Source organism: Takifugu flavidus, chromosome 19, assembly GCF_003711565.1.
Source record: "Takifugu flavidus isolate HTHZ2018 chromosome 19, ASM371156v2, whole genome shotgun sequence".
NCBI lineage: Eukaryota > Metazoa > Chordata > Actinopteri > Tetraodontiformes > Tetraodontidae > Takifugu > Takifugu flavidus.
In genome coordinates this window covers 8522077-8532784 of record NC_079538.1, presented here as the reverse complement: position 1 = coordinate 8532784, position 10708 = coordinate 8522077, and the positions used below count along the sequence as shown (strand labels likewise).

Here is a 10708-nt window from a genome sequence, read left to right as displayed (position 1 = left end):
AGCACTCCCCCCCGCGCACCAGGAAAGACTGAATCATAACCGCCGAGGAGGAGCCGCCGTCACATGTGGTTTTCCCCTAAAACCAGTGCTGACATCTGACAGCAGCAGATTGTATTCGGGTGGTGTGTGAACGCTGCCGGGTTGTTTTAGGCCGAGTTCGAGTTTTTAGTTGTTACTCAGCCAAAACCAGACTTTATTCCAGCGTCCGGGACAGCGCGAGTGGAGCGTCTTCAAGTTTGGAGCGGAGTGAGCGCGCAGATGGCAGCCCTCATCAGCGCGTACTCGTCGTGGCCGGAGTCCTTCGAGTGTCCTCCGGGAGACGGGAACGTGCCCGACGGACACGGTCCTCATCGGACACCCGTGGACAAGGCGCCAGAGCCGCGGATCCGGCGGCCCATGAACGCCTTCATGGTGTGGGCCAAAGATGAGCGCAAAAGGCTGGCGGTCCAAAATCCAGACCTGCACAATGCGGAGCTCAGCAAAATGCTGGGTAAGTCATCAAAATGATTATTATTATTATTATTATTATTATTATTATTATTATATTATTATTATTATTATTATTATTACGGGCCTCGTTGGTCGAGTTAGAAGTTATTTGTTTCCAACTTTAGAAATCTTACATTACGTACGGAAACTTTGAAAGAAACGTAAAAGAAAACACATTATACATTTATCAATATCTCTTCTAATTTATATTTATTACAGCCATGATAATGTGAAGTCGCCAAACTCCAAACTTGGTTCATTTAAAAGAAAATCCAGCGTCGGTGCCAAGTTCTGTAGGCAGAAAAGGCCACTATCGCTCCGGGTTTCAAAGCATTTCGTTTATTTCTTAAAATCTTACCTTTTTTATTTTAGGAATAAAATCCCACTCACAAGAAACCAAATTTGTTAACTCGGCAGGTTTTTATTTTGCAGACATGACTTCAGCAAGTCCCTAAAAAGAATTTACAAAAGAAGAAAAACATTGAGGTTGTGATGAGAATTTAAACCCATTTACTCTTTAAAATTGCCACATCCAATATCCATAATAATACTTTGAATAAAAATGTAATAAACCCATTTTCTTAGACTAATATTTTATTTAATATGAGGACTTTGTTATTTATGTAATTTTATAAAAGAGAAAGTAGTATTTTTGTGGGATAAAAATCATATTTTAACATTGTACTTCCAAAAGATTTAAACAGGTTGAAGAGTGTGAAATAACTAAAAAGGTTCATTTCTACAGACAGAATCTTAAGGTAAACTGTGGGAAAAGTGGCCTCACGTCCGTTGCTTTACAGGGAAGTCCTGGAAGGCCCTGACGCCCCCTCAGAAGAGGCCCTATGTGGAGGAAGCGGAACGGCTGCGGGTGAAGCACATGCAGGACTACCCCAACTACAAGTACCGACCCCGCCGGAAGAAGCAGCTGAAACGCATCTGCAAGCGTGTGGACCCCGGATTCCTCCTGGGCGGACTGGCCCCGGACCAGAACGCCCTCCCTGACCAGCGGAGCCTGTGTCACCCCCTAGACAAAGACGAGGGCTGCCTCTCTGGCGTGGGCGGCAGGATTTCCAGCGCCAGCCCCGTCCTCCCCAGCGTGCGAAGCTTCCGAGACCCGGCTGGTTCCAACAGCAGCTTTGACACGTACCCCTACGGCCTGCCCACACCCCCCGAGATGTCCCCCTTAGACGCCATGGATCATGAACACGTACCGCCCTCTTACTACTCAACGTCTGCTAACTCGTCCGTCTCCTGCTCCTCCTCGGCCTCGTGTCCAGACGACATCCACCACCAGAATCACACACACATGGGGAGCCCGCCGCCGCCCTACCACACCGAATACGCCCAGACCCAACTCCACTGCGGGGGTCATATAGGTCACATCCCCCACATGCCCCAATCGAGTGGTGGCGGACTGATCTCTGGGCCGTACTACGGCAGCTCTGCTTTCCCGCAGATCCACCACGGGCTCCACCACGGCCACCTGGGTCAGTTGTCCCCTCCTCCAGAGACACAGGCTCACCTGGAGACCCTGGACCAGCTGAGCCAGGCCGAGCTCCTGGGCGAGGTGGACCGCAATGAGTTCGACCAGTACCTGAACTCCACCGGGACTGGATACCACCCCGAACAGGGTGGTAGCATGTCGGTCACGGGCCACATCCAGGTGACGTCTGCCGCCGCCGCCGCCGCCGCCACGGCGACTTCGGCTGCCGCGTGTCCCAGCAGCACCACAGAAACCAGCCTAATTTCAGTTCTCGCGGACGCAACCGCCGCCTACTACAACAACTACGGCATCTCGTAAGCTTCAGGCCCAGAGACCACGTGGTCTCGGGAAAACTCATTTGTAATTTCACATCTCGTAGCATTGTGAGCAGCTTCCTCGCGCCATGTTTAAAAAACCCGAACTGAACACTGAGCAACATGATTGTCTGAGGCCGCGGAGAGAACAAAGAGCAACCCGGAGGACGGTGATGTGGGGGAGATGGACATCTCAGGGACGCTGACGCAGAACAGTACGCCTCCTCCGGTTGTCTACGCCAGGAGAACAATCGTAAAAAGACTTATCGTCCAATTGTAAATCTCGCCACGGCTGGCGCTGCAGCATGTACAGATATTCTTTGAAGCTAATTTAAGTCCTTTGATGTTTTGCATTTTAAAAAAAACAACACTGTAATGCTATTATCAATGCTTTCCATTTGAATGTTTGTACTTCATGTTCTCACTCTCACCAGTTTGGGAGTCTTACCTCAGTAGCTGTAACTCCATGAGGTTTTAGTTGGACATTTCTTATGCAATTCAACAACAAAAAAAAGAGTATCATGAAGGACGACAGTAAGCCGTTTATATTTCCTCTTAAGTACTTAATAATATATGATCATAACCTCTAGGATGAAGAAGAATAATGGTAAATGTATGCTGATTTAGGTTTGTGGACGACAATAATTTAAAAATAAAGGTCACTTTTTATATAAAGGCAGACTTTTTCCCACCCAAAGACTTTTATTTTGGCAGCAGGTTTTGGGGGACGATTGAACAGAGCAGCATCACTGCTGGTATAGATGCAGATGGCCTGAATATTACAATCAAAGTCCTGAATAAAATCAATTAAAGAATTTAGGAATCGGCCATTTTTCTTTTGCCGGCTCTTCTCCTCCGTCACATCACCCCTCTGCCTCCCCTCACTTTCACTTCATCCCGGTTCAGAGGCTTAGTGTAAAACAGGCGCCGCCGTCTCCGCCCGCCTCCATCTTCCCTCTCCTTTGTTTTCCCTCGCTCTTATTCTGGGTGCCATTCTTCGGCGCCCCTTCCACCCCCACCCCACCCCCCCACCCCCGTTCTATCTTGCTGAGGCAGACCTTTTTTCATAATCTGGGCAAAAATAAATAAAAAAATAAATCCCAGGGCCTCGACGGCTCTTTTACCCCCTCCTTGTCCTGCCCCTCCCCCCCCCCCGCCGCCTTCACCCACTCCTGTTTTCTTGAAATTTTCTTTTTCGATAAAAGGAATTCGGGTTTTTTTTTTTCAAATCCTGGAGTCTGGCTGGCCTTCCTGCATTTTTTTTGGGAATGCTTGAGTCGTGCTTCTTGTAAAGAGGATGTGGCGGAGGAGCGGTGTTTCCTGACTGATAAGGGAAAAGCTTCTCTGCGTCAGGATGTTTGGGCCTGGCTGGGCCCTGCATTAAAGAGCCAGAGAGAGGGAAGGGAGCCCGCTGTTCAGAGCGCAGGAGGAAGCAGCGCCGTGCTGATTAGCATCTCACTTACGTGCCGTTTACTCACTTTGTTCAGGGATGCTTTGTCAACCTGGCTTGTTGTACGTTGACCACAGAACCGTCCACGACATCCACGCACCAGCATGTGTCATATTCAAGAGCGACTGCCCAAAAATGACCCTCCTCTGTACCCGTATTCCACCCGGTTTGTGTCCTTGTGACACACCTTGGCGCTGCGGATGTGATTAACCTGACCCGGATGGCAACATTCATCAAGTCCTGCTGTTTCTGCTGCCAGCGTAGTGCCTGTCTCTGCGAGGTTAGATCATTACCCTCCGGATCAGAAACCCTGCGGAGGGGCCGTATTCTGGACGGGCGGTGCCCCAGGTAGTCTTTGGTCAGGGTCGACTCAGGGAGCTGCTGCACACTCCCTGGGTAAAGACACCCTGGAGTGTGTCCACAATCACATCCACTACCTCAGGGAAGGACACCAGCAAGGACAAGGCATCCACACACATCTACCTATACATCAACACTAGATTTTTAATATTCCAATTGTTTCATGTCATAAGTGAGACAGGCGCCCTCTTTTTTATGTTGTGCACTGGCACGAGGCTGCTAATTCATGTCCAAATGTGCAGAAACGGTTGAAATCTTATGGTTTTACCGTGGAATCACTTCATATCAATCACTGCTGAATTAGCAGCTAATCACTGTCACATCGCCCACTGATGAAAACCTCTGCGTCAGCAGCAGGTTTAAGAGACAACCCTGCACCCTTCATAGGAACACAGGCAGCACCGGTCTCTTAATTTGACTTAACTCCCATTTTCCCCCTTTAGAAGATTTACAATATTTTAAATATTCGAGTATGGCCTGAACAAACAAAAGAGCCCCCTCTTGTTATCTCTCTCTGATTGCTGACTGGCTCGGTTCCAGTTTCAGGTCAAGCCGGTGGAATGAGTCTGTCAGGTAGTCTGTTATGTTTCCTATTTCCTCCTCTGTCGTCATGTCACTTCCCTGCGCAAACAAACAACTCGGCGTTCTCCCTCAACCGTCCGCTGTCAAGGTAACAGCGGGAGGCTCGTGCACAGCTGCGTAAAGTATTATCCATCTGCTGAGATGGAGGCTCTAAATGTTCCTCAGGAGGTGACAAGGAGGCCGACAGTCTGGACAGTCCCGCATCAGTGGCGGCGGATGTGCGTCCAATCGGTGCCCTCCAATGGAAGGATGCGGCGTGTTACGGTTCTATACGTTCCTGCATATTTTCAGATGGGTGCATCAAAATTCTTATGCGATTCAGGGAGATTAATCAACTCTATCCTGTTTACACTTGCAAAGGAAAAACAGCGAAACCAATTACGACATCCTCGCGCCGGTCAACGCAGTGAACTTCACACCCAATGAGACGACTGCGTTTGACGGATAAAGACACACCGAATGTTGTGGGAGTGTGCTTTCAGTTGGAGTGTGTTACAGCAGCATAATAACCTGTTTACAATTTGTACTTGGCCCTAAATATGGCCAAAGGAGGGAAAAGAAGGGAACACACACACACACACACACACACACACACATACTTGGACACGCAGACGTCTCAGAGCAAGGGATTATGGGTGCAGCTATTCTTCATCTCATTGTGGCTCAACAACAGGCAGAGTGTGGGGTGGCAAGCAGGCGTGTACGTTGCAGGACGAAGAATGGACCAGATCCGTCGAGGGACAGGTGCCATGTGGCAGAGGATGTGCGGGGACACAGATGGGGACCCCTGGAAAAAACTTAGGGGACTGAGCGTGCAGCCAAGGGCCTCCCACCCGTACCTGCGCTGTGAATGCTACAGCTGAAGAGGATCCGGCACCTGTTCTGAGCAGATATAGACGAGCAGCAGAATCACAGAGGGAGACCAGCACATGGCTGCCAACCCGGGAGGGAGAAGGCTAGCTTTCCATTTAGCCATAAACGCGGTGCCATTACCACATCGGTGCAGGGTTTTACTGCAGAATAAGTGTGGGAAGGAACACGAAATGAGAGCACCCCCCCCCCCCCCCAAAAAAAATAAAAAAATATTTCATCGTACAACAAAGATGATACTTAACACAGAGATGCCACAAAAAGTTTCCACGGCCGTCCTATTTCCACGAAGTGCTCTCTGTGTTTCTTTAGCAACGTAGCTAGCACCATAAGGCTGCAGCCTTGTTTTTGAACGCTGCAGAGTCTCCCTCGGGTGGTGTAACTCTTCACCTCAATGTGGAGGAGGATGTTCCTATTGTGCTTCCTAATTGCACCCTGGTTGTTCCATTTCAGAGATAGAACACATCTATCCTTGAATACTTTGTCTAATTTGGCTGTAGTGGAAGGAAAATTAGATAAATAAATTAGATAAATAAAGCCGTCGTTTTGATTCCTAACAGCAGATATGTTTACCTCCAAAGTCTTTGTTATGATCACGACCACTGCCTTTGAAAGATCTGCATGTCTTTAATCTCAGCTGGCCGGGCCCACATACCAGTGCGGCCTGGGCCCCTCCATCCTGCACCAGCGGAGTTTACTCAGCACGCATCCTGAACAGCAGACGCGCTAATGATTCAGATGAGTGATGCTATAAGTTCAGTGGTGTGAGCGAGTCCCTTTTAACAGCTCCCGAGGAGGATAGACAAAGCAAAGTGCGCTCTGCCCGATGACAGCGCGGCCAGAGTCAAATATATCAAATATATACAAGTGTCTTTGCTGAGAAATACTGATACAGTACTCATATATCAGTCATTGATGTGCGGCCTCAGTAACACCCAAATATACCTTTAATCAGGATGATGACCATCCTTTTTAATTAAAAAAAAGTAGTGTAATCTAACTCTTCAAGGTATCTTTGGCAAGGTAAATAAGAAAACATCAAAATCAGACAAAGCTAAATTTCACAACATCATGATAATTCATCATGTACCAGATAAGCGTAAAACCCACTCAAATGATGCCAGGGTGCTGATTACTCACACAACAGGAACAAAATACCTCATCTACCATCTCTTGTGAAAAAGTACGTCAGCCATGACACATAGCATTTCCGCCACCTTGATGTGGACTGTTTACTTCAGGACTTCTGGGTAAGAGCTTGACCTTGGCAGAGGGCCACTCTGGCATCATTTCCACACTCGCTCCCATTCCTCTGGCCTCACGTTATGGGCGTAATAATCGGGATGTTGTTGATGTCTGTGCTTGAAGGAATCCCTTCCTGCTGGATGCTCGGCCCCATTTCCTTAAAGACTCAACATCAAAAATGAGAAGTATGGAAATGAGTCACGCAGCAGCTCCCCAGAGTTCAGAACCTCAACTAAAGTACCATGTCGACAGGTTCAAAACAGGATATGAGATGGAACAGGTCTGTGTTTGCTTCAGATGGCAGAATACTTAACTGAAATCAATGATAAGCTATAGAAGCTGTTAGTGTCACGTATCCATCCCTCCTCACAAGCTAGGCTCACACTGGGGCCTCAATTTTAAAACTTCTATATTAGTATACATATTAAATTTACGTTAGTTTTTTAAAAGAGGTAAATACCTCCCAACAACATTTGGTGTTGAATATTAAACATCAAATAACAATTGATAACTCTTCATTTTATTATTAGCTGTACCCACCCCCACCACCAGATGGCGGTTCAATGCCCATCGGCTCCCATAGATACGACACAAATTTACTTGTATCCGATCTTCTCTTGGATTTTCGGCGTGTTATATTATTTTCTTTAGCCCCCCCCCCCCCCCCGTATGTATATGAGGGCATCCGTTTAATTCTTCAAATGAAGATAAAAAACATTTTTATTTGGCTGTTGGCAAGATCCGTGGGCAGGTAAAATGTAGCATATTAGGACTGGGTCTATTGTAAATCAATTTCATATTAAACATTCGTTCTGGGACAACACTTCTCTTTCATATCTATATATAGAGAACATATATATCTATGTATATATATATAGAATGTTTGGAATATAGATATGAGCAAGATATGTAAAACAGTACTACCAGCTGTCAGGATGGCCGAGCGGTCTAAGGCGCTGCGTTCAGGTCGCAGTCTCCTCTGGAGGCGTGGGTTCGAATCCCACTTCTGACATCAATCTTTTCAGCTTTTCATCCTTATTGCTTGTCACACCGGGACCACATTCTTCTTATTGACTGTTGCTTGTAAATATGGGTTATTTTATAGAGCCGACCATCACTATTTTTCACCCGGCTTTTGAATTGGACCTTTCTCCATGGGACATCTTTGGGCACTTCTCAATCTGAAAACAACAGTTAAAAAGGTTTTTCATACATCTTAAATGATTGCTTTTCTTTTTTAGTAATTACAAATTTACATTATATCACATTTATTCAACCTAGAAATTATAAATAATTGGAATTAAAATAGGGCCCTTTTTTTTTTTTTACCAGCTACATACCTTTTTATACAAATCAAACCTTTTTTTGTCGGGGGCTGGGCTGTTGCCCTCACCTGCAGGCCAGACCCCAGTGCTGGGCAAACGAAGGGGGACATCCACTCTGCGTCGCCTTGGGTGGCTTCTTTGCTGCTGCCTTTGATGACATAAATACACAGACATTATTTAAATGCATGCCATCAAAATAAACGTATGAGCAGACATTAGATATTTGCATGTGAGTGTGTGAACGTTTGACGCTCAGATCAGCAGCACATGAGTATCACACTCTACTTTATATCATAATTTATACATACTATGTTACTGAACCCTTACTGCAAATAAAGTAACGAAACTACAGCGTTGTCAGTAAAGTAAGTGTGAAATAGACTTCCAGCCCCCCCTCCCAAAATGTCGCTCCACTGTAGTAGCAGCAGTGGGGGTGGGGGAGTACAGGCCACAACGTGTAATAAAGGAGTAAATACTCCACCGCTAATATGTCACAAGCGCACACTTTAGCCGATGACTCTACTGTAGTTTTGCAAAAACCCGTCGAAGTATTAGCAACTAGCGGCTATCGAAAACTCGCGAAACACGAACATATAACACGACAACATGACACAATCGAAAACAACGCTAGTTCTCCCGAATGATATATAATCGGCCATTTCGTATGTGTCGCTAAACACTCACCATGTCAATATTGTTTATTTGCCGCTTTCTATTAAGAGATAAATAAACAGCGGTTGTGCGCAATTTAAGCTAATGAGCAGCTGTTGCACGCGATTTAATGAGCGAAAAAAAACGAAGAGGCGGGATCAACCTGCCCGTTGTCAAAAAATTGAGCGCTGTGATTGGTCAGTGAGGGGAATTTAGATGAAGGGGGAAGAATCCACCAATCATATTGAGGTCAGAAATTCGGAGCTGCGGTGATTGGCTGATCTGGTTTAAAAGCTCCAAAAATCTTGCCGCGTTCAGGTCGCAGTCTCCCCTGGAGGCGTGCGTTCGAATCCCACTTCTGACATTAATCTTTTCAGCTTTTCATCCTTATTGCTTGTCACATTAGGACCACATTCTTCTTATTGACTGTTTTGAGCTTTAAATTCTTATTTAATTGACTATTGCTTGTAAATATGGGTTATTTTATAGAGCCGACCATCACTATTTTGCACTGTACACTTTGGCTCATTACTGGCTGTGGCCATTATGTATCTACCATATGTTTATATGGGCTCTTAACGGTGACCTCATCATCTGTACTTGGATAGATATTTTTTTGTTGTTTTTGAACCCAGCTCTTGAATTTTTCAAATCTTCAGTCAGTATTTTGATATCGGACATACTAATGAAGGTAATATATTGTATTAAGAAACATTACAAAATTATTAAGAATAACTCTGCTGCTTTTTTTTCTCACTGTACAGAATGTTATAATACACATAATAAAATGACACCACCTTGTCGTTGTAATAATAGGAGAGCGCACTGACGCCATTGACTTTGCATGACAAGCACACTGTATTCAATGTTTAAATCCACACTGTATAGGCCTGGATAACCCGTCAAAAACACACCATTTAGCTAAGGTCTCGTTTGGGATTGTGCACAAAACTTAACATAATAGTAAACGTTGGTTACTGACTACTGAGAGATTTTAAACGACATTATAATGTTTTCATTCATTCCAATTGACAACAGCTTCGTCTCTGTTTCTCTGAGTTAAAAATAAGGGGACAAATTAGATGAAATAGGAAGAGCAGATAAATGAAACCTGTTGAGTCTTGGGGACTCGAGCTGAGTGAGAGTGACAAATAAATATGGAACAGACAAAACCTTGTATATTGTTTCATGTTTTAAATTGATTTAACTTCTCTAATTTATCTTTTGATTCTATTTTAATCCCTAGTGTATCTGTAAAGTACTATGAATGGCCTTGTCTACAAATGGTGCTATACAAATAAACTTGCATTGCCTTAACCAAACAAGCAGCACGAGTTTAAAGGATCAACACTTAAGACCTGTCTCGACATCAGGAGATTGACACATGCTCTTAAGTGTGAGGATTAATAAAAAAGAATCGCACTTGTGATTTTAAATATCCTTGCATTTAGTTTTCTTTATCAACGCCAATTTTTCCTGGGTGTGAAGCACTCACAGAGCAAGAACCCTACTCTGACTCACTATTATTATACACACTAATTATCCCTGATCTTTTAATTGGGTATGTTTCTTCTCAGGTCTCCTCCCGACACTTCTTAATTGCATAATAACCACACAGATTATAGAAACACAACCGTCGACACGCAGGGGTTTTCCCTTTATAGGAAAAGTGAAAGGGCAAGATAAGGCCGACACTAGAGTGTCTTCTCAGTGATGAATGTTCGCTGTCAAGACTCAGCAGGGGGTCTAGGGCAGAAAAAAAATCAGCCTGCGTCAACTCCAACCCAGTATGACCCATCAAGCTCCTTAAGACTGACAGACAGATGGCTGCCTGAGGGCTTGGCTGAATGTTGTGTGGGCTCTGTGGGAATGGGTGTTTCTCTGATGAAGCACTTGTTGACGCTCACAGGGTGGGATCTAAACATGCAGCCTGTGGGTC

At 45.3% G+C, this 10708-nt stretch overlaps 1 protein-coding gene, 1 long non-coding RNA gene and 1 other non-coding gene across 3 annotated transcripts; 2 read left to right on the top strand and 1 right to left on the bottom strand.

The window, feature by feature from the left end:
* Positions 1–3: 3 nt before the first annotated feature.
* Positions 4–3101, top strand: sox7 (SRY-box transcription factor 7). The gene is made up of 2 exons (XM_057016910.1): positions 4–490; positions 1290–3101. The coding sequence occupies exons 1-2, from the start codon at positions 259–261 to the stop codon at positions 2288–2290; spliced, it is 1233 nt and encodes a 410-aa protein (XP_056872890.1). The 5' UTR covers positions 4–258; the 3' UTR covers positions 2291–3101.
* Positions 3102–3456: 355 nt separating this feature from the next.
* LOC130516020 (uncharacterized) lies at positions 3457–9028 on the bottom strand. Its single transcript, XR_008947329.1, has 3 exons — positions 8803–9028; positions 7718–8266; positions 3457–6958 (listed from the first exon to the last, which is right to left on the bottom strand). It is a non-coding gene; the product is annotated as an uncharacterized LOC130516020 (long non-coding RNA).
* Positions 7723–7805, top strand: trnal-cag (transfer RNA leucine (anticodon CAG)). Its single transcript has one exon. It is a non-coding gene; the product is annotated as a tRNA-Leu (tRNA).
* Positions 9029–10708: the final 1680 nt, after the last annotated feature.

Coding starts and splice junctions, on each gene's coding strand:
- sox7 (XM_057016910.1), top strand. CDS start 259: ATGGCAGCCCTCATCAGCGCGTACTCGTCGTGGCCGGAGTCCTTCGAG. Junction 491..1,289: donor GGAGCTCAGCAAAATGCTGG/GTAAGTCATCAA, acceptor GTTGCTTTACAG/GGAAGTCCTGGAAGGCCCTG.